The 26755-nt window shown below is 43.8% G+C and overlaps 1 protein-coding gene across 2 annotated transcripts; it reads left to right on the plus strand.

Moving 5' to 3' along the window:
- The first annotated feature begins 12 nt into the window (after nt 1–12).
- LOC122008092 lies at nt 13–26294 on the plus strand. Of its 2 annotated transcripts, none has more exons than XM_042563691.1 (3): nt 13–496; nt 607–686; nt 1380–1782. In XM_042563691.1, exons 1-3 carry the CDS (start codon nt 285–287, stop codon nt 1529–1531), a joined length of 444 nt encoding a protein of 147 aa, XP_042419625.1. In that variant the 5' UTR covers nt 13–284; the 3' UTR covers nt 1532–1782. The 2 variants fall into 2 exon arrangements, with proteins under 2 accessions (XP_042419625.1, XP_042419627.1); XM_042563693.1 differs by lacking the exon at nt 1380–1782 and adding an exon at nt 26246–26294 and having other exon boundaries at nt 26–496.
- The last annotated feature ends 461 nt before the right edge of the window (nt 26295–26755 follow it).

Genomic DNA, 26755 nt, shown 5'->3' on the forward strand with positions numbered 1-26755 from the left:
ATCTCCACGGACGGCTCCACTCACAATATGATATCTTGGTAATCATGTGAATGCCATGAAAGTAAACGACCAATCGACAGTGGCGAAGGAGATGGGCAGGATCGTATTGATGGAGGCATCGATCATCATCAATGACTCAGCCATCTCCTCAGAGCTTAGAGTCTTCGTTCTGTGCATGGCTGCCGCTGCCATGGCCGTAGTTATCTTCAACTGCGGGCGCAGCGACAAGGGGCGGAGGACCAGGAACGACGTGGTCTACTACAGCAGCGGAGGTGCTCCGGCGTATGCTCCTCCGGCGGCAGCAGCGTCGTCCGCCGCCAGCAAAAGCAGCAGCACCGCTGCCAAAGTTGCAGTGGGTGCGGCGGTGGGCGCCATCGCCGGAGCCGTCAGTAGCAGTGATGCCGGCGGCGACGCAGGTGGAGATTGTGGCGGCGGATGTGGCGGGGGTTGCGGTGGTGGCTGCGGTGATTGATGCGACATATTTCTGTTCTTGCAAGTACGACAAATTATTCTTGCTGAAGATGAGTACATGTTTTCTTTTTTTCCTTTGAATATTAAGGCACAAGTATGAAAAACAAAATTCACACTTTTTACTTGTCGGCATAGGATCGGTTGGACCAGTAGACATCCAATAATTTTCTTAGAAAGTGAGCTGGACCTATCTCTCCCTACAAATTTATCAGGAGGTGAGTTGGATATTACCTATTTAATAGGTGTGATACAGTCTGCCTCATCAATGAATCTTCTAGTCCAAGATTTCTGAATTAATCCTGTAGACCCCTTCGTGGTGGTACTTTCATGGTTGCCACCATAAAAGGGGCCAGGATTGATTCAGAAATCTTGGACTAGAGGATTCCTATCTTAACTGTTCACTCTCTTTTAAATTAGTATGGTAATTTACCAAAAGGTCGGAAAATTTTCAAATCATTGTAGTAGAAATTGTAATATGCTATCCTAACAGTCCTACATGATCATCTCATGACTATTTGTAAGAAGATAAATTGAGAAATTATAATTGACTATTGCGAGGGAGGATTGTTCATTCTACTTTTACTGAGAATTGACCCTGTCCATTGTAGTAAGTTATGTCTCATAATAATCAACTCAACCCTATCTCGGGGGTGGGAGAGGGGGGGGGGGGTGAAAGTTTTCAAATCACGTATCATATTTCTTGAATCATAAAAGAGGACATTAATTTAGATGACATTTCAGTTCCATCTCTCTCACTAATTAGTCTATTTCCTTCTTGTTTACACGCAACTTTCTCTCTATTCTTTCTTTAGATTAATTTTTTATTTTTCACTCTCATTTATGATTCTATTTGAAAACTGCATTGATGATGCACTGAACACGATGGATTGATCGTTGATTGGTAGAAGACCTTTTACTCCACGGAAAAACTTCCTTATGCTCCTGTGCATACGAATACGAGTTAACAAAACGTCAGCGCCCAGAAATCGAGGGGGGGGGGGGAATCTCTGGCGAAGGCCATCTGACGCTCAAGTCAGTAGAAGTCTGGACGGGTGAATGAAAAACAGTAAGAACGTGCATGTGAGAGTAAAGTTGCATATGTTCAAAGAAGTATCTCCACCTAAGAGAAGTATCTCTACTACAAAGAGGATTCTCCCTTTATATACCACCTCTGATAACTTCTGCAATCATGAGATAACAAAGTGTCAGAGTTTGTTAGACAATGTATAATAATTATCTGAGGAATTTTTCCTTTACCCACATGTATATTTCTTTTGTCGTTTATAGCTTCTGTTATTACTGAGGTTGATGAAGAAATATGCTGTTGTAAATGGTCTACTGATGGGAAATATGATGGTCCTCTAAGAAGTTTCCAAAAGAATATTCTCTGACATATAGTTATTATTTTGACAGATTATTAGGATGTTGTCTACTGAGTATATCTCGATCGATCCTTAAGGTAGACCGTCTCTATTGAGTTGCTCGATTATATTCTGTATAATCTATTTTGTTGTGTATTATATTGCTTGTATCTTGGTCGGCCAGTAAGGTCGGTCACCTTTATATCCGTCTCGGCATTAAGCCGCTTGGTTATATTCTGTGCAATTTTGAGACATTCGTTTGGAGAATAATATAATACCCTGGTTATGCTAGGAATCTGCTTGAGAAACAATATAATAACTTGTGCGTGCTAGAAATCCGTTCGGTCCACAATATAAAGCTAAACACCTTAGGCCCGGTTTGTATTTTATCTGGCCAAGCGTATAACGAGCCTATGGAGAAATGCTGTGCTCTGAGAGGTTCGGTCAATATTCTGAGCCAAAGTGTCTTTTGTTTGGCCGGGAGTATAATAACTTGTAGGTAAAGCGTACCCGGTCGTCTGACCAGATTTATAAAGCTATCCTACTTATATATAGAAGAGATGGGTATGAAGTCATATAAACCTAGTCAGTTCTACTATTGAACAGATACCCATAGGGCTGACGGGTGATCAGATCGACCGGACGTATGCAGAGAGACTCCTACAGAGTAATGAGTTTGACCCTCCCTTTAACCATGTCTATGATTGGTCAAATGTGAGGTAGGTCGATTATTCCAGTCGACCTGTAAGGGCAACCGTCCTTAAACTTGATCGACTAATGATTGACCAGGCACGCTGTTTCTTTAGTTCGAAGGTGAAACATTGAAACCCTTATGTTCGACTGGCTTAAGGGTCGGTCGGCCTTTTTTCGCACTGCTCGGAATCCGACCATGCCCCTCCAATGAGCCTTAGCACCAGGCAACCAATCATAGCCAGATGGGGAGATGTTCTCCTCCGTTGACTTTGATTGCCACGTCACCTCCTGAGTTCGCTTGTTATAACCTGTATCAACCTCCATGCATGCAAAAATCATTGTGGTGCTAATTTTTAAAAATCAACATCACAACTTAATAACACTACAGATAATTTCAGTTAGCCTCATTGACTATCTCTGGGGTGATCGGCCCAACCCCAAGGAATTTTCCCACCGGTCACAGGGTAAATCGAGAAACGCACGCGGCGGCCATCCCAGAAGCCCAGCATCCTTTGATTACACCCCCCATTTGGAGGAAAAATTCCTGCAAATACGTCGTAGCTGGGGTTCGAATCACGGGTGCATGGGTGACAACCTGGATGTCCTACCGCGGTACCATGACCCCGGGGACCAAAACTTAATTACACTAGCACTATGGCAGTGTTGATTTTTAAAAATCAGCATCGCGATGGCGGGGAGACCAGGACCAACTTTGCTCTTAGATCAGACCCAACATGGTTCGGGTCTCTAGGAGATCAGGCCTAGGCATTCTATCTGGGAGTTAACATAATACTGGAGTACCTCTAGGGAGCTCGAAATAAGTAATAGAGGACACCTTTAGACTCCTAGAAACGTCAGAAACTTACATGACCTAAAATTAGTGTAACATGAGTTCTCTAGGTCGATTAGTGGATTTTGATTGAAATTCACTGATGGACCTATGCTATTTAGATTTTTACAAACCTGCACTCATACAGTTGGTTGGGTAAAAGGAAGGTAGATATGATGTCAAACCTTTGTTCTGATCAAGAAAAACTATGGGTCTAGTGTGGGCAGACTAGGACCACTTTGAGCTTGATCTGAGAACAAATCAAGCCCAACTTGGACTTGGTTTCTAGGAGACCAGGCCTTGGGTCATGTTTGGTCTCATATCATGCCAAAGTGGGCTTGGTCTCTTAGAATCAAGGTTTGACACTATATTTACCTTCTTCTCACTTAACCTTATTGGATGGGTACAAGTTTGCAGAAATCCAAATAGTTTAGGTCTATTAGTGAGTTTAGTCAAAATCTATTGATCAACCTAGAGAGTTCAGATTGCATCTATTTCAGGTTTTATGAATTTTTGAAGTTACAAGTAGTCCAAAGGTGTCGTCCACTACTTATTTTGGGCTCCCTAGAGGTGCTCTAGAATTATGTTAACTTTTAGCTAGAACGATTTGACTTGATCTCTTAGAGACCAGGACCACGTTAAGCCTAATATGAGAGCAGACTAAAACCAACTAATCCTGGTCTCCCCACCGTCACACTACTGATTTTTAGAAACTAGCACCACAGTGATTATTGTAGTCATGCATACAAAGGATTGTGAAAAAAGAAAAGTTTAATCGGATGAAAGAGGAGAGAGGAAAGAGACTAAAAAGTCAGCTATGGCAGGAGGGTAGAACGAGAAGGTCACCCAAATCAATGCGCTCTTTGGTCATTCTCAAAGCATGGTGTGTGATTTGAGAATTTTTCAATTCTGTGTGCCCTTTAGTCAATTCCCGAAATTAGTAAAGTTCATTGCATGATCATGTGTTATTTGATTAATAAGTGTATATACTACCACAACCAGTGACGTAGTCAGGATTTTCAATCGGGGGTGGATTCAAATAGGAACATCGAACAATCTCCCTTTTATTTACATTATATTTGAGAATGTTCTTTCTTAATTTGGATCACTAAGATAGCCATTCGAGTCAACAACAAGAGGTGGTGGTGGAGGTAGTAGAGGGGGAGATACTTTGTTTAAAATAAGTTCATCTCATATTTTCTTAAAATATCTCAATATTACTATTTCACATAATTTATCATTAACATAATATTTTAGAAATATAATCACCTAATTTAATGACTAAATTTTTAACAATTCAAAAATAAATAACAAATGAAATTGATAGAATGAGTTAACGATCTTTTATTGTCACACAGATTGATATATTTATTAAGTCAAATGTTTGTTCCGACGTGCTAGAAAATGGTAAATTTATTATAATGGGGCAGAAAGCAATTCTTGATGGGCCTATAAACTTGAGGAAAAACTCCTTCCACTTCTTAGCCACGGTCGGCTATAAGTTGATCCGTGATTTACCTTCCTTCATATATGATCCGGTGACATGGCCGGGGGGCCCTCATGAGGGCAAGGTCAACGACACGTGGAGGTCAACAGTCAAAGGGGGCTCGACGAGCGGGCGGGACATGCTGATCACTAGGCAAGGACCTTCATTCGAGAAAACAACCATCTTGCCGTGAGCCCAAATTTCCAATAAGGGAAAAAGATCATATGGCCGAGCGGAAAGTCCGCTCGGCCGCATTGCAAATCAAGAGTAAAGGCCGAGCGGTTTCCCGCTCGGCCAGGGTGTCCGGCTACCAGAGCCGAGCGGGCGGCGACTCTGAATCATCCCGGACGGACGACCACCGACGCCAGACCAAAGGCGAATAGTCTGGCCGAGCGGTTTGATGGCCGATCCAGGAAGAAGAAGTCAAAGAGTATGGGACAGCGGGTACGTCATCTTAGTAACCCCTGTTGCTGACAACAGGCATGTTCGAAGACCAGGCCATACTCAGTATCGTACGACAAAAGGTTCTGCTGTCCCATCAAGGAGACGCTCAAACTGTAGCAGTATGGCGTCAGACATGCTCTTCTGACAAGCCCATGTTGCGGTATGGTGTATGACACGTGCACACCTCGGTTTGTGTGTACCAAGCTCCCATAGCTCTATATAAGAGCCCTTGGACTTCACCGGAGGTATGAAATCTCTAATCTTGGAAGCCACCCTCTTGTTTTTCGTCGGCCTGACTTGAGCGTCGGAGGGTCGTCGCCGGGAACCCCTTCTCGGCCCGACTTCTGTGCAGGTTCGCCGGAGCACCTTGCGATCAACCGGAGATCTACGTCAGCAGCTTGGAGAGCGCCACGTGCCCAGCGTCCGTTGATTCAGCTTTCGGACAGGATCAATTTGGCGCCGTCTGTGGGAACGCTCCAGCATCCGATCGGAAGCAATGGACGAAGCTGGACGACCGCATACAGTGACGCTCTCCACGGAGGAACTAGACTCTCTGATCGAGTCGAGGGCCGCTAAACTTGTGGAACAAAAACAGAAGGCACAAGCCGAGCGGCTTGAGCAGCAAGCGACATCAGTATCAGGGGGCCAAGCGGAAGCACCTCGGGCCACAGTTCCGTTTCACCGGGCCCTATTCCGCACGCCTCCAGAAGCCGTAGCAGCTAATCGCGATCGAGGATCTTCATCAGACGAAGTGCCAATGCGGGACAATAGAAAAGGCAAGGCCCCCCGGACGGAAACATCTCCCGAGCGGGTTAACCGTCAGTTTTCAGATGCCATCTTGCGGGACCCTCTGCCAAAGCACTATGTGCCCTCGGCGATCGGTGAATACAATGGAACCACCGATCCGGACGATCATTTGGGTAAGTTCGATAACACGACTACCCTTCATCAATATACAGATGGAGTGAAGTGTCGAGTTTTTCTAACCACCCTCTCGGGATCGGCTCAACGGTGGTTTCGGAGGTTGCCGGACGGATCCATCACAAGTTTTAAAGACTTCCGCACGACCTTACTTCACCACTTCGCAAGCAGTCGACGCTATCAGAAGACTAGTGTCAGTCTGTTTGCTATCAAACAAGAAGCCCGCGAATCGCTCCGAGCCTATATCCAGCGGTTCAACAGGGTGGCCATGGATATTCCTACGGCCACCTCAGAGATCATGATGAATGCCTTCACACAAGGCCTCGTGGATGGGGATTTCTTCCGATCGTTCATTCGGAAGCCGCCCCGAGACTACGACCACATGCTACACCGGACCAACGAATACATCTACGTGGAGGAAGCCCAAGCGGCCCGAAGAAAGGAAACTCCAACCGAGCGGGCTCCTCCTGCCGAGTGGAAGCCGCACACTGCTCATCAGCCGCCCAGAGGACCGAGGGTCGAAGCAATCCGCTCCCCCCATGATAGGTCCCATGTACAAGAGGTAGCTGCAGAACGACCCAGACCGAAGAAAAAGGTGTGGACCCCTATGTTTTGCTCATTCCACCGGACGGGCACGCACAACACAAGAGATTGCCGGAGTCTTCCCTTGATCGCTCATCCCGTTCCCCGGAGTGGTGGCCGTCGGTCGCCATCATCTGACAGGCGACAGAGAACTCATGAAGCCGGTCGGACGATACCCGACTGCCAACAAAGACAGACTCCCGAGCAACATCATACTCCAGGTGTGAGAATCTCCGGATGTCTAGGGAGCGGCCCTGACCATCCGCTCGGGAAGAAGAAAATAGAAGTAACACTTCCCGAGGCGAAATCAACATTATAGCGGGCGAGCCGACCGGAGGCGACTCTAACCAAGGAAGGAAGGCGAGCGTCCGACAACTCCAGATCCATGCGGTCGACTGCAGCCAGGAACGAGCAAGCGGACCCGAAATCAGTTTCGGGCCCAAGGACTTGGAGGGAGTCGAAGTACCACATGACGACGCTCTCCTCATCAAAGCGGTAATAGCCAACTACAATATTCACCGTGTTTTTATTGACACTGGAAGCTCGGTCAATATCATATTCAAAAAGACCTTCGATCAACTACAAATTGATCGAGCCGAGCTGCTGCCCCCTTCTATGGGTTTACGGGCAACGAAGTTCTGCCGGTCGGACAGATCCAGCTAGCCATCTCGCTGGGAGAGGAGCCGCTCAGAAGGACGCGAACTGCAAACTTCGTGGTGGTAGACTCTCCATCAGCATACAACGTCATCCTGGGACGACCGGCTCTCAGTGAATTCCGAGCGGTCGTCTCCACCTTTCACCAGAAAATCAAGTTCCCGGTCGAGGACAAAGTGGGAGAAGTACGAGGAGATCAACTAGCAGCTCAGTGATGCTACGTCGAAATGGTCCGAGCAGAAGCCAATTCCGCTCGGAAGACGCCACGGATCGAGGTGAACGCTATAACCGAAAAACCTCCCTCTTTGGTTTATGAAGAAAAAGAGGAAGTGCAGATTCACCCGACCCGATCGGAGGCTACAACGTTCATTGCGGCCGATCTGGAGGCGAGCTAGAAAGAGGAAGTGATCAAATGCCTCCAGAAAAACTGTGACGTCTTTGTCTGGTCGACACATGAGCTGCCCGGGATTTCACCGAGTATAGCGTAGTATGAGCTCCACGTCCGATCGGACGCTCGGCCGGTGAAGCAGAGAAAGAGGGACTTCAGCGCCGAACAAAATGCAATCATCCAAGCGGAGGTCAAGAAACTCCTGGAGGCCGGCCACATACGCGAGGTCCAGTTCCCAAGCTGGTTGGCGAACGTGGTACTAGTCTCCAAGCCGGACAACAAATGGAGAGTGCATCGATTTCCGGGATCTTAACAAGGCGTGCCCAAAAGATTTTTATCCTCTGCCCTGGATCGATCAATTGGTGGACTCCACGGCCGGCTGCGAGTTGATATGCATGCTCGACGCATATCAAGGCTACCATCAAGTGCCGCTCGCCCGAGAAGATCAAGAAAAAGTCAGCTTCATTACAGCCGATGGCACCTATTGCTATAATGTAATGCCGTTCGGATTGAAGAACGCAGGAGCCACTTATCAGCGCTTGATGAACAAAGTGTTCAAAGAGCAGATCGGGCGAAATCTGGAAGTATACGTGGACGACATTCTCATCAAGTCCGTCCGAGCGGCCGATCTCTTTGAAGACATGGAAGAGACTTTCCGAACGCTACGAAAATATGGAGTTAAGCTGAACCCTCAGAAGTGCCTGTTCGGAGCAAAAGGCGGGCGTTTCTTGGGATACATAATGACTGAGCTGGGCATTAAGGTAAATCCCAACAAAGTGAAAGCATTACAAGATATGCCACCCCCAAGAAATCTTAGGGAAGTGCAACGCTTGACCGGTCGGATAACTGCTTTGTCCAGATTCATCTTCAAGACCGCCGACCGGAGCCTGCCTTTTTTCAAAATATTGCGCAAAGCCACTAAGTTTCACTGGGACGAAGAATGTGATCAGGCGTTCGAAGATCTGAAGACATACTTGAACTCTCTGCCGGTGCTAGCCAAGCCAGCTGTGGGTGAGCCACTTTGTATCTACTTATCTTCAATCGAGCAAGCAGTCGGCTCGGCACTAGTAAGGGCGAGCGGAGAAGAACCTGTATATTTTCTAAGCCATATTTTAAAAGATGCTGAATCTCGCTACACTAGGCTCGAGAAGCTGGCTTTTGCTCTGGTCCTCACCACTCGGCGCCTCCGTCCCTATTTCTTGGCTCATACTATCATCGTCCGGACGAATAGCCCATTGGGAAGAGTGCTATTGAACCCAGAAGCGTCCGGACGGCTCATCAAATGGACAACGGAGTTGAGCGAATTTGACATTCAATACCAGCCCCGTCCGGCGATAAAGGCGCAGTCCTTGGCAGATTTTGTCACCGAAGTACAAAGGCCAGAACCCGAAGCCATGTGGAAGATATTTGTGGACGAATCGTCCACTTGGCTCGGGAGCGGGATTGGTGTATTATTGTTCTCTCCCCAAGAAGAAAAGATACATCTATCCGTCCGGCTGGATTACAGAACCACAAACAACGAAGCAGAGTATGAAGCCCTCATAGCCGGCTTGCAGGCCGCCCGGCACGTGGGGGTCGGACGGGTGATGCTGCATTCAGACTCTCAGTTGGCCGCTCAGTAGCTCTCTAGCACTTTTGAGATTAACAACGCTCGGCTCAAACTCTACGCCGAAGCCTTTGAAAAGCTCAAGGCCAACTTTAGAGAGGTTATTATCCAGAAGATACCCCGAGCGGAGAACCAGGCTACAGATGAGCTAGCTAAACTCGCAAGTTCAATATCCCCGGTCGTCATCCAGAGGCCAATTGAACAAGTATCTTTAGTGGCACACGTCGACCGGATGGAGGGCCTCTCGTTTCCGAGCGATTGGAGGACACCCATCACGGAATATCTCCGCTCGGGGGCTACGCCATCCGAGCGGGATGAAGCCCAGCTGTTGAGGAGGAGAGCATGTCGGTTCACACTCATTGGAGACCAACTATACAAGAAGGTTTTCTCCCGCCCGCTTTTGAAATACGTGAGCTCGGAAGACGCAGCGTACATCCTCCAAGAAGTGCATCAAGGATCATGCGGAGGGCATCCAGGCGGATGATCACTGGCTAAAAAGATTCTGTTGGCCGGATATTTCTGGCCAACCCTGCAAGCAGACGCTACTCGGACCGTGTCGACGTGCCTTTCTTGCCAAAAGTATCATAACTTCTCACACCGACCGGCGGAGGAAATGAAAGCAGCTACTGTGTCCTGTCCGTTCGACCAATGGGGAATGGATATTGTGGGTCCGTTTCCTATGGCGGTCGGGCAGCGAAAATTTCTACTAGTGGCGGTCGATTATTTTTCCAAGTGGGTAGAGGCCGAGCCACTGGCCAGGATCACCGAGCAGATGGTCAAAAAGTTTATATGGCAACACATCATCTGCCGGTTCGGCATCCCCCGTCGACTTGTTTCCGATAACGGGCGGCAGTTCGCGGGAAAGTTGCTCGAAGATTGGTGCAAAAGCTACGACATCGAGCAACACTTCACGCCCGTGGCGTATCCCCAAAGTAATGGTCAAGCCGAAGTGGCCAACCGGGAAATTCTTCGCATTTTGCGCGCTCGGCTCGACCATTTGGGAGGAAGCTGGGTGGATGAAGTGTCGGACGTTCTATGGGCCATCCGAATGACCCCAAAGGAGGGAACGGGCGTGACGCCATTCCACTTAGTCTATGGGGAAAAAGCAGTGATCCCAGTTGAAGTGGGTGTCGAGTCCGACCGGATCCAGAACTATGGTGATGACAACGCCGAGCGGAGGAACATGGAGCTGGATTTGGTCGACGAGGAGCGAGCCAAGGCGTCCGTCCGGCTGATGGCGTACCGGCAAAGAATGAAGCAGAACTATAACCGGCGCGTGATGCCTAGAGCGTTCCAAGTCGGCGACCTCGTCTGGAAAAAAGTAAAGCCGGTCGGCGATGTCGGCAAACTGGAGGCTCCTTGGGCGGGCCCCTTCAAAGTCATCGAAAAGCTCCGCTCGGGTGCTTATTATTTGGAAGATGAAGACGGACGGTGGCTAGATCGACCCTGGAGCGCGAATCATCTCCAGCCGTACCGAGCTGGGTGAGAGGTGCGCTGATGTAATTTTATATATGCTTTGGTCACCTATGTCCTTGTAACGCAGGAAGCAGAAATGATAAAAGGATGGCAAATAGCTTCGCCGAACGGTAGTGTTAAAATTAGCCTTAAAAGTCGTCGAGCTTCGACGTTAAAAATTGAGAGACGAGCCGGCGTCTATAAACCCTCCGAGCGGAAGACCGTCGAGCTTCGACGTTAAAAATCGAGAGACGAGCCGGCGTCTATAAACCCTCCGAGCGGAAGACCGCCGAGCTCCGACGTTAAAAATCGAGAGACGAGTCGGCGTCTATAAACCCTCCGAGCGGAAGACCGTCGAGCTCTGACGTTAAAAATCGAGAGACGAGCCGGCGTCTATAAACCCTCCGAGCGGAAGACCGTCGAGCTCCGACGTTAAAAATCGGAAGAGCAGGCCTATAAACCTTCCGGCGGAAGACCGTCCGAGCTCCGGCGTTAAAAATCGAGAGAACCGGCGTCTATAAACCCGCCGGAAGACCGTCGAGCTCCGGCGTTAAAATCGAGAGACGAGCCGTCTATAAACCCTCCGGCGGAAGACCGTCGAGCTCCGACGTTGAGAGATGAGCCGTGCTATAAACACTCCGGCGGAAGACCGTCGAGCTCCGGCGTTAAAAATTGACGGGCAGGCGTCTATAAACCCTCAGTGGAAAACCGTCGAGCACCGACGTTAAAAATCGAGAGACGAGCGGCCTATAAACCCTCCGAGCGGAAGACCGCCGAGCTCCGACATTAAAATCGAGAGACGGCGCCCGCGTCTATAAACCCTCCGAGCGGTAGACCGTCGAGCTCCGACGTTAAAAATCGAGAGACGAGCCGGCGTCTATAAACCCTCCGAGCGGAAGACCGTCGAGCTCCGACGTTAAAAATCGAGAGACGAACCGGCGTCTATAAACCCGCCGGCCGAAAGACCGTCAAGTTCCGACGTTAAAAATCGAGAGACGAGCCGGCGTCTATAAACCCTCCGAGCGGAAGACCGTCGAGCTCCGACGTTAAAAATCGAGAGACGAACCGGCGTCTATAAACCCGCTGGCCGGAAGACCGTCGAGCTCCGACGTCAAAAATCGAGAGACGAGCCGGCGTCTATAAACCCTCCGAGCGGAAGACCGTCGAGCTCCGACGTTAAAAATCAAGAGACGAGCCGCCGTCTATAAACCCGTCGGCCGGAAGACCGTCGAGCTCCGACGTTAAAAATCGAGAGACGAACCGGCGTCTATAAACGCCCTGGCCGGAAGACCGTCGAGCTCTGACGTCAAAAATCGAGAGACGAGCCGGCATCTATAAATATTCCGAGCGGAAGACAGTCGAGCTCCGACATTAAAAATCGAGCGATGAACCGCCGTTTATAAACCCTCTAGACGGATAGCTGTTCGCATGCTACGACCCGATTGTAAGCGCCGACTCATAACCGGTCCTACTATTGAGGCAAGAATAAGGCCATTGTACGGTCGAGCGGCTCCCTTATAAAGAATACTTGAGAGTGAAAAAATTATTATGATCGAAACAAAGGCTAAGGATGAATATTGGTCTAGCAAGCAAATAACAAGCAAAAACATGGTTCATTTACGCCGAACGGCGGCCAGACAAAAGTAGTAATCACAAGAATGTTCGCCCCGAACAACGAGCATACAAAAGCGGTTCAAATACTCCTCATTCATCGAAATTAAAAAGAGCTTCAGGGATAGAGCCCATCATGACATCTTGATCTTCGCGCGGGGGGGGGGGGGGGGGGGCGGACAGCTCGGCTGGCAAATGACCCTTAGTCTTGAAATAATTGACCGTCACCTTGATAGCCTCTTCAAAAGTTAGGGACAGCTTGTCACTGAACTTTTCACCAAATTCGTCAGAGCGGACGAAAGCTTTTCGCACTTCAGCCGACCGGCCGGGCTCCCCATCTTGATATTCTTTGAGTGTGGCTCGGGAAGCATCAAGGGCAGCCTGGAGATCTTTCAACTCCCCTTCAGATTTGGCTTGGTCAGCTGAGCGGCCCTCCCGTTCAGTGGTTAGCAAGGCGTCCAAGTCCTTCACGCGTTGTTCCAGCCCCCGGTTTTCCACCTTCATCAAGTTCATATCGTCGATGGCCTTGAGCTTCCGGGTGGTCGCGAGCTTTATTTCCTTATCGCGCTGCTTGACCAGAGCCTCGAGCCGAGCCACTTCACTCGCCAAGTCAGAAGATCTATTCCGTTCGGCTTCCAAGAGCTTCTTGGCTTTCTCCAAAGCAGTCGTGGATTGTCTACTTTCCCCCGAGGTTTTGAGCTTTTTCAGCTCGTCCTCCAGCTCGGCTAGGCGGTTGCTGATGGCGATCTGCTCCACCCAGTTCTGTGAATGGATGTGATCAAGTTAAAAGCTAAACCAAATTAACCAACAAGACAAAGGATATACCCCAGTCGCCTGTTGCAAATTGTTGTCGCCTAGTTGACTGGGGGTCATAAGCGCGATGCGGAGCCGAGCGTCCTCCCAGGCTTTGGCGAGGGGACCTGTGAGAGTGATTTGCTGTTCGGGAACCATTGGCCGATCAGCAGCCAACAAGTATTCCTCTGACGGAAATCGCAGAACAGTTTTTATCACCCGCGGGCCGCTCGGATCATCTTGAGGCCCAGCTGCTTTGCCAGACGGCTCGCCAGTTGTGGAAGGGCGTTCACCTAATCGTCTAAGGCGACGCAGAGTCCGAGGAGGACTGGTAGGCGGCACCTCGGAGGCAGCCCGTGGAGAGCCGAGCGGCGTGGGGGTGCTCTCGGTGGAAACCGCCCCAGAGATCATGGGAGCATCATCACCCTGCTCGGAACGCTGCTCATCGGATGGGGTCGGCTGAGAGACTGGCTCTTGCCGTCTACGTTTCCGAGTCGCTAGAGGGGCCTCATCCGCCGAGCGGCCCTCTACCTCGGCTTGAGCAGAGGACGCGATATCGCCGTCAGCCTCGTCTAGAGAGATAGAAGCGGTTAGGGCTTCAGGGACAATCTGAGTCCCCTCACCCCCTCCAGCCGCCGAGCCAGCCAGGACCAACCCCCGTTCGGCGACCTCCTTATTCTTCGCCGCCTCAATCTCAGCAGCTCTCAACTTAAGCCGCTCGGTAGCCTTGGCACGCCACATGATTTCAGCTGCAGAAACAAAGAATAAATCAGTTAGAACAAAGGAAAAAGGGCGAGAAGAATGCTTACTCATGCTGCAGGGTAGATCGGCTTGGATAGGGGACAAGCCAAATATATACAGCACTCCGGGAAGGAGCAGCTTATCGATGTTGTATCGCTGGCCGACTAGCCGGTTGGCTGCATGAAGATAGGCCAGATCGCTCTTAAACTTGCCGAGCTCCGGTTGGGTCGACACCGCCGTCTGCCATTTGGTTCGGAAAGTCGGCAGCTCGGGAAAACGCAAGTAGAAGAAATGTTCTTTCCAGTGCTTGTTGGAGCTCGGCATATTATCGAAAAGAACAAATCCTATCCTAGATTGGAAAATGAAAGTGTCCCACTCGGATTGTTTCGGATAGTAGAAGTAGTGAAAAACTTTGGGGTCTAGTGGGATGTCGTTCAGTTTAAAAAGAATTATCACCCCGCTCAGCAGCCTAATGGAGTTCGGAACTAGTTGACCGAGCGGGATACGAAAATAGTTGCATACTTGTAGGATGAACCGGTGCGGAGGAAATCGTAGCCCGGCCAAAAATTGATCTCGGAAAAAGAGAACGGTGTCGGGCGGCGGGACATGAGGCCGGTCGGTGGGGGTGGCTAATACTATATTGTGGTCAGCCGGGAGTTCATATGTCTGAGCGAGACGCAGGGCGTCCTCCTCGTCAAACCGACTCTCCATGGTCGTGTACCAAAGACCAGGAGCGCCGGCGGTCGGCTGAGAAGTGCTAGCCATGGTCGAAGGTAAGGAAGAAATGCAAGGCGGAAAGGAAACAATAGAGCAAGCGATGAAAGATGGTGACAAGAAGGAAAGGACAGCTAATGAAAAGTGCAAAGGAATGACGGAATGAAGGGTGACGGAGGCTTACGGGCAAGAGGATGATCGAAGAAAGAGGCTGTGAAGTCGCTGGAGAGCCGAAAGATGAAGTCACCGGAGTAGAAAGAGCAGCAAGGCCTCGGAGCACTAGGGAGCAGAAATGCGGCGGAGAGAAGAGATTGAAAGCTTTATAGTGTTGGCCCTGAATGACCTCAGCCGTCAGATCCAGGTCGCAAAAAACGAAGCTGTTATCGGGCCATTCATTTCAAACGGCGGCTGTCCCATCGGAGGTAACGCCATCGCCGTACGCTGACAACAGCGGGAGCGCCACGTGTCAGCAGGACATAGGGCGCATTTAATGAACGCCCCTTACCGCGCGCAGCGCGCGTGCTTGGCGTTAATGAAGAAGATTCGGCATGAATTCCGAGGGGATACTGAAGGCGTCAGCATGATAGCGCCGAACGGGCATTAAGAAGAAGGTAAGCCGAGCGGATGAACCTTCCCGGGCCCAGCATAGTGGCCGTCACTAAGTCAGACCGGCAGTCCAGTCAGTCAGACTTTGATGCCTCTTTCGACTGGACTTAAAGGGGAGGCAAGTGATCCGGTGACAAGGCTGGGGGGCCCTCATGAGGGCAAGGTCAACGACACGTGGAGGTCAACAGTCAAAGGGGGCTCGACGAGCGGGCGGGACATGCTGATCACTAGGCAAGGACCTTCATTCGAGAAAACAACCATCTTGCCGTGAGCCCAAATTTCCAATAAGGGAAAAAGATCATATGGCCGAGCGGAAAGTCCGCTCGGCCGCATTGCAAATCAAGAGTAAAGGCCGAGCGGTTTCCCGCTCGGCCAGGGTGTTCGGCTACCAGAGCCGAGCGGGCGACGACTCTGAACCATCCCGGACGGACGACCACCGACGCCAGACCAAAGGCGAATAGTCTGGCCGAGCGGTTTGATGGCCGATCCAGGAAGAAGAAGTCAAAGAGTATGTGACAGCGGGTACGTCATCTTAGTAACCCTTGTTGCTGACAACAGGCATGTTCGAAGACCAGGCCATACTCAGTATCGTACGACAAAAGGTTCTGCTGTCCCATCAAGGAGACGCTCAGACTGTAGCAGTATGGCGTCAGACATGCTCTTCTGACAAGCCCATGCTGCGGTATGGTGTATGACACGTGCACACCTCGGTTTGTGTGCACCAAGCTCCCATCGCTCTATATAAGAGCCCTTGGATTTCACCGGAGGTATGAAATCTCTAATCTTGGAAGCCACCCTCTTGTTTTTCATCGGCCTAACTTGAGCGTCGGAGGGTCGTCACAGGGAACCCCTTCCCGGCTCGACTTCTGTGCAGGTTCGCCGGAGCACCTTGCGATCAACCGGAGATCTACGTCAGCAGCTTGGAGAGTGCCACGTGCCCAGCGTCCGTTGATTCAGCTTTCGGACAGGATCAATATAATTTAAGGATAGACTATGAGGGACGCTCGAGATGAGCATAATCAATTTTTACTATATTAAATTAAAAACTTATATTATATTTTATTAACTATCCAACTTTTCACACATGAGAGTCATCATGCTTCTTTTTATAATTGTGTCGCCGAGTCCCTTATAATTATGCCTAGCATTGAATGGGATGAGTATTTATCTTAAGTATCAAATTACTTGCGATTCTATTTGATTTGGAAACTTAATTAGCGCTTAAATCTGACTGAACTAAATATTTGACAGTCTAGACTATTGTTCTCTTGTTCCCTCGAACCTATGTAATGGAATAAGATATCAATTTTTCAATACGATCAATTATATTCATTGTATAATTGACTCTTTTGAAAATCATTGGCGCACACGAGGTGCTCTATCAACTAAGTTATAGCCAATGTTATAGACATCTTAACATATAAATAATTTCTTGTTAGGATAGATATTTTATAATCCTACATATAGCTCTTTGATTTATTTATTTTATTTAAGTTTAACTGAAAAAAAATAGTATGACTCAGAAATCCTACTCTATCTATAATTTTAGAAGTGATGGATTACTAGTTGTAGTGACACGTACTTAACTTATTATGTTTCATATTTCATATTGCAGTAGTCATTGGTTCAAATCCAAAAGTAGGTCGAACTTATTATTGGATTAATGACAGGGCATCTTTGTCATTCTTAAACCTTACTAGATAATAATGCAATTCATTTCTTTTTACAAAATACAATTGTTAAATTCATAATCGGAAGAGATAAAAAGGACAGTCCAATACACGAAGCTCCCGTTATGTAAGATCCTGGGAAAAGATCTATTGTACACAATCTTACCTTACTTTTTTACAAGAGGTTGTTTCCAGGATTCTAACTCGTGACATTTTGATCATAAAGCAACAATTTTATCGTTGCATCAAGGCTCCCCTTCCATAATCAGAAGAGATCCCGTAAAAAAATTTCACACCAATCAAAAGACATTTATTGTGGAACGCCCGCGAAGCGACGACAATGGCATTGGCAAGAATAGCGTGCAGCAATAACAGTGTGTGGCGATAATGACATGGGCGACAGTGGCAACACCGTGTGCTGGAGGATTAGGGAGAAAGAAGAAAACACAAGAAATAGAAAAAAAAAATGTCCGATTGTGGTTGGGAGGAAGAAGAAAATTATCAAAAGGAAGACACATGCTACTTTGATATTTATCAAAGAGCGCACCTTTTTATGGTGCACTTCTCATTCTACTCTTCTAACTAATTTAACTATTTTTCATTTTCTTTTCTCTCTCATTTCTCTCTCTCTCCTCTTTCCTCCTATGCACACACTATCTCTTCTCTTCCTCTCATATTTTCTCTTTCCTTTCTTTTGCATGCATGATAACGTGAAATTAAAAAGCTTCCTGAGAAGCTGATTTTTCTAAAATATTTTAACACCCTTAAGAAGTCAAAATAAGTAATGGATAGCATCATTTGACTCTTTACAATCTCAGAAATTCATAGGAATTGAAATGAGTCCAATCAAACATGTCTAGGTTCATCAATGGATTTTGACTGAAACTCACTTTTAAACTTACACAAGTATGATTTGACTCATTTCAAGTTCTATGGATTTCTGAGGCTGCAAGGAGTCAAACGATGTTATCCATTGCTTATTTTGGCTTCTCAGTGGTGTTAAAATATTTTTTTAAGAATCGGCTAAAAAATCCCATATCAGGCTCACGTAGGGACTGATATGGAATTATATCAGACCCACGTTAGGATTTTTTGATTGATTATTCCATTAATATTTAACACCTTCTGAGAAACTGAAATAAGCAATGGATAACACCTTTTGACTTCTTGTAATCTCAGAAATCCATAAGATTTGAAATGAGTCCAATCAGACCTATCTAGGTCCATTGGTGGATTTCGGTCTAATTAAATCAATTTTATGTCAAAACTTACTGATGGAGCTAGAAAGGTCTGATTGGATCCATTTCAGGTCCTGCTGATTTCTGAGACTACAAGGAGTCAAATGGTATTATCCATTGCTTATTTTGACTTTTTCAGAGGTGTTAAAATACTATTAGAACAATCTGCTTAAAAATCTCAACGTAAGCTTGATATGATTCTACATCGTGCACACGTTAAGCTATAATATGAATAATGTAAAAATATCACAGTTTCTCATGTAAGCGTCAAACTAAAATAGTTAAAATATCACATCATTTAAATTTTAGCTTAATCAGAGTTTCTCTAAACTAAATCTCCTTTTTAGTTTTCAAGTTCTCCGCACATTCTAAACTTTAATTAATCCAAAAATATACATTAATGCATTACAAACTTTTTTTAAAAAAATATTTTTATTATTGTATATCATCTTTTTATCCATGTTACGAATAACAAGATATCACATTTTTTTTATGTTTTAGCTTAATTAAGAAATCTAGTGTACTTTTTTTATGAGACTACTTTAATGTTCTTTAAACATTCTAAACTACACATAAATATAAAAGAATATATATAATTTAATCCTTCTGATAATATTCAATTTTTTTTTTTTGTGATAATAAAAATTATTTATAATCATTGTCAATATCTCTCATTAATTATATTTAAATGTAATAGGGATTCCCTAAACCAATTGATAAGACAAGGTGAAATCGGAAGAAGCAAAACTTAAAGGCCATGTTGTGTCTGATATAATTCATATCAGGCTTAAAATGATTGCAATCTGACATCTCTATGTCGATCAATGAATTTCGGTCAAAATCCACCGATCGACCTAGAGACTTCATATTATAATCATTTTAGGTCCTGTAGATTTTTAAAATGGTAAGGAGTTTAAATATGCACTCAATTACTATTTTTGATTTTCCTAGAGGTGGTCCAGAGGTTTTGAAAAAAATATATATATTTTAAATTTTTCCCTCAGACCTGTTATGGGAGATCAAACCCATGTTGGGCTTGATATCTCCCCATATCAGACCCAACATAGGTCTGATATCTCCCCATATCAGGCCTACATTGGGCCTGATATGGGGAGATATCAAGCCTAACATAAACGAAAAAAATGAATTTAGTTTTTTTTTTTCAAAACTTCTGGACCACCCATAGGAAAGTCAAAAATAGTAATAGAGAGCATATTTGGACTCCTTGTAATTTTTAAAATTTACAAGATCTAAAATAGTTACAATCTGAGGTCTCTAGGTTAACTAGTGAATTTTGACCAAAACTCACTGATCGACCAAGAGATATCAAAAATAAGTTTTTTTTAATACTTTTATTTTTCTTATGCCTCTTATGGAAGATCAGACTCATATTGGGCTTGATATGAGAAGATATCAGATCCAACAACAAAGAAAAAAAAAAAAGAGATTTAATTTTTTCAAAACATCTAGTCCACCACTAGATTGAAAACATATTTAGACTCTTTACAATTTTAGAAATTCACAGAACCTGTAATGGTTGCAATCTGAGGTCTCTAGGTTGATTAGTGGATTTCGATCAAAATTCACTGATTGACCTAGAGACCTTAGATTACAATCATTTTAGGTCCTGTAAATTTTTAAAATTGCAAGGAGTCTAAATATGCTCTTTATTACTATTTTTGACTTTCCTATGGGTGGTTTAGAGGTTTTGAACAATAATAAATTCTTTTTCTCCTTTTTTTTTCTAAGATATCATGCCTATGTTGGGTTTGATATGAGGAGATATTAGGCTCAATGTGGATTTGATCTCCCATAATAAGTCTGAGAAAAAAAATTTTAAAAAAAAATTATTTTTTTTACCATCTCTAGGAATGTCAAAAATAGTAATTGAGAGTATATTTGAACTTCTTACCATTTTAAAAATCTACATAACCTAAAATGGCTACAATATGAGATGTCTAGGTTGATCAATGGATTTTAACGGAAACCCATTAATCAATCTAGAGATCTCAGATTGAAACTATTTCAGGCCTGATATGAGTTCTATTAGGCCCAACACAACCTTTAAGTTTTGGTTCTTTTGATTTCACCTTTAATTTGTCTTATCAATTGTTTTAGGAAATTCTATTACATTTAAATATAATTAACGAGAGATATTGGCAATGATGAAAAATAGTTCGTATTAGCAAATAAAAAAATATAAAGTTTTGAATATTATCAGAAAGATTAAATTATATATATCTTCTTTCAGATTTAATTATAGTTTAGAATGTTTAAAGAACATTAAAGTAGTCCCATAAAAAGAAGAACATTAGATTTCTTAATTAAGTTAAAACATAAAAAATATGATATTTTGCTTTTTAACATGGATAAAAAAGATAATATACAACAATAAAAATAGTTTTCTAAAAAGTTCGTAACACATTAATGTATATTTTTGGATTAATTAAAGTTTAGAATGCGCATAAAACTTGAAAATTAAAATGGAGATTTAGTTTAGAGAAACTCTTACTTTGTTAATTAAGCTAAAATTTAAATGATATGATATTTTAACTATTTTAGGTTGACACTTACATGAGAAACTCTGACATTTTTATATTATTCACATTGTAGCTTAATGTGTGTATGATATGAAATCATATCAAACTCATGCTGAGATTTTTAAGTAGATTGTTCTAATAGTATTTTAGCATCTCTGAAAAAGTTAAAATAAGTAATGAATAATACCGTTTGACTCCTTGTAGCCTTAGAAATCAGCAGGACCTGAAATGAGTCCAATCAGACATTTTTAGCTCTATTAGTGGATTTTGACATAAAATTGGTCCAATTGGACCGAAACCCACTGATGGACCTGATAGGTTCGATTGGACTCATTTTAGATCTTATGAATTTCTGAGGTTGCAATGAGTCAAAAGGTGATATCCATTGTTTATTTCAGCTTCTCAAAAGGTGTTAAATATTTATGAAACAATCGGCCAAAAAATCCCAACGTGGTCTTGATATAGAACCATATTGGGCTTGATATATCAGGCCCACGTTGGGCTTGATATAATTTCATATCAGACCCAATGTAGGCCTGATATGAGATTTTTAGTTAATTTTTCTAAAATATTTTAACACCACTGAGAAGCCAAAATAAGAAATAGATAGCACCGTTTGACTCATTACAGTCTCAGAAATCTATAGGACATGAAATGGGTCAAATTGGTCTATCAGTGAATTTTGGTCAAAATTCACTGATAGATTTAGACATATCTGATTGGACTCATTTCAAGTCTATGGATTTTTGAAGCTGCGAGGAGTCAAATGGTGCTATCCATTACTTATTTTGGCTTCTCAGGGGTGTTTAAATATTTTTTTGGAAGAATCAGCTTCTCAAGAGGTTTTTTAAGTTCACGTTATTATACATGCAAAAGAGAGGAAAGAGAAAAGAGGAGAGGAAAGAGATGTCGTGCACATAGGAGGAAAGAGAAGAGAGAGAGAAATTACAGAGAAAAGAAAAAGAAAAATAGTTAAATTTATCATAATGGTAAAATGAGAAGAGCACGGTAAAAAAGGTGTATCCTTTGGTAAATACTAAAGTAAATATGTCTTTTGATAAATTTGAAAATCTAAATACACTTTTTTATAAATTGCTGAAAAAAATTGAGTGTGGGTTTTAATTGGACCTTTTCGAAAAAAACTAAAAAAAATAGAATTTATAATTAAATATATATTTTTTTAAAAAATCAATGTATTAATTTTCTTCCCTAAATTTTAGGAGAGACGATCGCATACCGTCCCTCATCAGTCCAGATTCTCTGGACCACAATCCCTGGTTCACTCTTGGACTAGGGGTGGTTCATAGGTGGGATTCTATGAATCCCACCTGTATAACAGGTGGGGTCCATAGAATTCTATCTATGAATAAGCTGATCTATCCTCTAGATCATACTTTGCGATCCAGAGGATCCGTGCTCGACCCACATAGCTAAACCCGTTGTCACGGCCAATGTTTTAGATGCTACTGATAAATATTTCATTTATAGATATAAATGTAATATTGTAAATTCGGGAAAAAAAAACTATAAAAGAAAGGGTGAAATTCGTTACCGGTGGTCCCCAAGATTGTCTCACACTGATTGAATTGAGAGGATATTTCTACCGATTTTATCAGAAATTAACCCTTCTCAATTCTATAATTCTACCAATGACCGACTTGATTATGTCCTATGGACAACAATAAATGAATTAAGATCATTCACACCAATTTCCTTATCTAAAATACATAATTTAAGGTAAAAAAGTTATTTTATTAAATTTGAATATCCATTTTTCAATATATCATATATCAGCTTCCCTATTTCTTCTCTCTCCTTTATAATATTTAGGGAATGAAATCAATTCCCTAAATTTAGAGAAGTAATGTTCATAAATACATAATTTAGGGAATTGATAGGGTAACTGATGTAAAGATTTTTTAGCTATCCTATTTAAATCTTAAGATAAAATTTTTGAATAGGATATCTAATGTGGATGTTCTTTTACTTTAGTTTTAATTGGATAAAATACTGACACGAATTATAAAAAAAAATATGAATAACCCAAACCATTGTCAATTCAAAAAAGTATTGGGCACAAGTCAGTAAGTTGTGAGAAAATTAACCTAAACCATTGAAAAGCAAGAATGAAAATGTTTTGAATTTTTTTCCATTTGACTAGAAGCTCATATCATATTAGGGATATATGTTTTTTTTTTAAAAAATAATCTTTTCTTGAACATTAGCTTTTCTTTTCCCTTTTAACCCATTTTAGTAGACAATATTTATACATAAAATTGATAACACATGAAGCATTACTCATCTAAACAATATGCATCCGAATGAAATCGTGGTCTGATGTGAAGAAATACTCAACCTTTTTAGAAAATCATACTAGTTTGCTCTCATTGCAAAATTACGTAGATAAAGTTTCATAATATCTAAATCACCTATCCAAATTTTAAAATTATCAGATTATATATCTCATACCTATTTTATCTCTCCATATTTTCCCCCAATGATTGCTACCACAATCCATTCAGAATAATGTCAACATTCCCTAATAGATTGTGATCCGACGGTAAGAATGGGGGACCCACTTCCTGAAGGGTCCCAGCCTGAGGACAGATGGAGGGCTGACTAAGCGGGTAAGGGCCGCGTCGAGCGGTTGAGCGGGTCCGAGCGGAGTCAGATATAACCCAGCCATCGGCTTGGGTTTCCGACGCCAAGGCAGGTGTCTGCCCGGCTGGAACCGAAGGGCCGAGCGGGTGTCTGCCCGGCTGGAACCGAAGGGCCGAGCGGGTGGTCCGTTCGGCCAGGATAAGAGCGAGGATACAAAGGTTAGCCGAACGGCCTATTCATTCGGCTCGGGATATGGGATGTCAGCAAAGGCATGTCTAATGATTATGCCGTACACAAGATTTCACGATAGAGGATCTTGCCGTCACATCATGGAGAGGTTGATACAGTAGCGGTATGGCCTTATGGATGCCCTTCTGAGAGACCCATACCTGGGCATGGTCGAAAGCAGGTGATTGCTTTGATGGGCGTGCCCAGACTCCTTCGAGAGGTCTATATAAGGTCTCCATTTCTTCACCGAAGGTACACGAGTCCTCTGTTTCTAAGCCACCTCTATGTTATTCCTCGCCTGACTTGAGCGTCGGAGGGCCGTCGCCGGGACACCCCTCCCTGCTCGGTTTTGTTGCAGGTTCGCCGGAGCACTAGAGGATCTAACAGGGAGCGCCACATCCCCAGCGTTCGTTGACCCCTGGTTCGGACAGGATCAATTTGGCGCCGTCTGTGGGAACGCTCCTGCATCTGAACGGGAACGATGGACGAGGCTGGACGACAACACACGGTGGCGCTTTCAACAGAAGAACTCGACGCTCTGGTCGAGATAAGGGTCGCCAAACAGCCGAACGACCGGAGCAACAAGCAACGTCTGCGTCTGGTGGCCGAGCGGAAGCACCTCCAGCCACTGTCGCATTCCATCGAGCCTTATTTCGTACCCCTGAAGCCGTACCAGCTCGAAGGGATAGAGGATCTTCTTCAGACGAGATGCCTAGGCGAGATGACAGAAAGGGGAAAGCTCCCCGAGCGGACTCATCTCCTGTAACGACCCAAATTTCCTCAATTAGAGTCCTAAAAGTAATTTAAAAATATTTAAAAATGCTATAGAAATATTCTAGGGATTTTTAGAAATTTTTAGAGTATTTTTATGTAATTTTTGGAGGTCGTTTGATATTTTTACTAAACGAAAGAAGTTTCGACAAAAAAATGTCCAAGCCGAGAATTGAACCCATGACTTTTGACTCGGTCAAAACCCGGCTGACCAAGTGTGCAAACGGATTTTTCTGTTTAGAAAAGGTAGCGAATTTATTTAAGATAGTTAACAGAATATTATAAAAGGGATAAGTTGATGTTGGATTTGTTTGTTTAGAAAAAGTAGCAAATTTATTTAAGATAATTAACAGAATATTGGATTATAAAAGGGATAAGTTGATGTTGGATTTGTTTGTTTAGAAAAAATAGTAAATTTATTTAAGATAATTAACAGAATATTGGATTATAAAAGGGGATAAGTTGATGCTCTGTTTTCCCGTGACTTAAACCATTCTCCCCTTCTCTTCTGCATACGATGGCGGAGCTCGGGCAGAAAATAAAAGGGAGTTAGGGTATCATCTCCGGCGGCCGGCTAAGGTCCTAGATGCCCTTTTTGTTCGGTTGTGAGTCCAAGAATCAAGGTAAGTGCTTCTCACCTGCAGTAGGAGTAGTTTCGGACCTTTGTTCTTCTTGAATTCGAAGCATGATGAGCGCTTATAGTGCAGATTTTTAAGCTCATATGTAGATTTTTATGTAAGCTTATAGTGCAGATTTTAATTAAGCTTATAGAGCAGATTTTAATTAAGCTTATAGTGCAGATTTTAATTAAGCTCATAGTGCAGATTTTTATTTAGGCTTATAGTGCAGATTTTAATTAAGCCTATAGTGCAGATTTTAATTAAGCTTATAGTGCAGATTTTTATTTAAGCTTATAGTGCAGATTTTAATTAAGCCTATAGTGCAGATTTTAATTAAGCTTATAAGTGCAGATTTTTATGTAAGCTTATAATGCATATTTTAATTAAGCATTGCAGTGTAGATTTTTCATTAAGCATTTCGATTACAAATTTTGAGTTCCCTATCAGTATTTTGAGTTTAAGAAAAGTATAAGAAAGATAAAGAAAAGAAAGAAGAAGGTCAAGGCCTTAAGTAGATCCCAAAGTCAAGACTTTAGGGATTTTGGCACACAAGGTGCTAAAAAAAATGCCGAGGCATTATATAGAAGTATTAAAAGATAATAAGTATTTTACTTTTATCAGTGGCACTGTGCTGGACTCTTAGTTGTCCTTGGGTTGGGCTCCCATAGTCGTCCCTAGGTTTAGATAACCTAGTAGTAACGGCATGGCCGACGGTCGACGAACGACGACCCGAGGGTCACCAAATGGGCCGCCAAATGGGTCGGGTCATTACAAAAGTAAAAGCAAGTACAGTTGTCGGGCCCAAGAGAAGTTGATTACTATTTTGAAGTATTATAAGTATAAGTTTTTGAACAAGTAAAGCAATTTTTACATAAGTATAAAGTATTAAAGAATAAGTTTTAAACAAGTGAATTAAAGAATAAGTTTAGAACGGATGAATTAAGTTTCACTTTGTTTTAAAATCAGCAAGCTGAGTTTTCTTTTATGCTAGCATGTTATTTAGATTAGCTTACTGTTCTTTGCTATTTTCTGAGCATGAGTAGCTTTATATGTTTAGCATTTCAACATGTCTTGTTCTTTTATTAGTAGATGAGTATGAATAGTATTTCTTTCTGAGCATTTAGTTTTAGACTTCTTCCAGTTACATGCATATTCGAGTTTTGTGAGTTAGATAGCGCTTACTAAGCAATTTTGCTTATAGTTGCATTTTCCTCTTACTGTAGATAAAGGAAAGGAAAAGTTATAGCAAAGGAAGGCGACAAGGAGGTGCGGATGGATGTGTGATGCCTGGACTATAGAAGCCTTGGGACCTAGCATAAGGATTTATTAAGATTGCCATTTATTAAGAATGTATTAGATGAGTCATTTAGTTTTCCGCTGCTAGTTAATTGCATTTTTAGAGAGTTTATGTATTGATATTTACATGTGAACAACTCTAATTAAGTAAAGTTAGTAGTCCAGTAGCGCTCCGCCCTCATAGACTAGTAGCGAGGAGGGTGGGGTGTTACATCTCCCGAGCGGATCAATCGCCAATTTTCGGAGGCTATTTTGCGAGACCCTCTGCCCAAGCACTACGTGCCTCCGACGATCGGCGAGTACAATGGAACAACTGACCCGGATGATCATCTGGGTAAGTTTGATAACACAGCCACGCTCCATCAATACACCGATGGAGTAAAGTGCCGAGTCTTTCTTACCACTCTCTCGGGATCAGCTCAACGGTGGTTTTGGAG

The sequence above is a fragment of the Zingiber officinale genome, chromosome 8A, assembly GCF_018446385.1.
Source record: "Zingiber officinale cultivar Zhangliang chromosome 8A, Zo_v1.1, whole genome shotgun sequence".
Classification (NCBI taxonomy): domain Eukaryota; kingdom Viridiplantae; phylum Streptophyta; class Magnoliopsida; order Zingiberales; family Zingiberaceae; genus Zingiber; species Zingiber officinale.

Excerpts from the sequence above, each read along its gene's own strand:
- LOC122008092 (XM_042563691.1), top strand. The coding sequence starts at position 285 with ATGCTCCTCCGGCGGCAGCAGCGTCGTCCGCCGCCAGCAAAAGCAGCA. Across the intron at positions 497-606 it reads ACATATTTCTGTTCTTGCAA|GATCGGTTGGACCAGTAGAC; the intron begins GTACGACAAATT and ends TTGTCGGCATAG. Across the intron at positions 687-1,379 it reads CCCTACAAATTTATCAGGAG|ACCTTTTACTCCACGGAAAA; the intron begins GTGAGTTGGATA and ends GATTGGTAGAAG.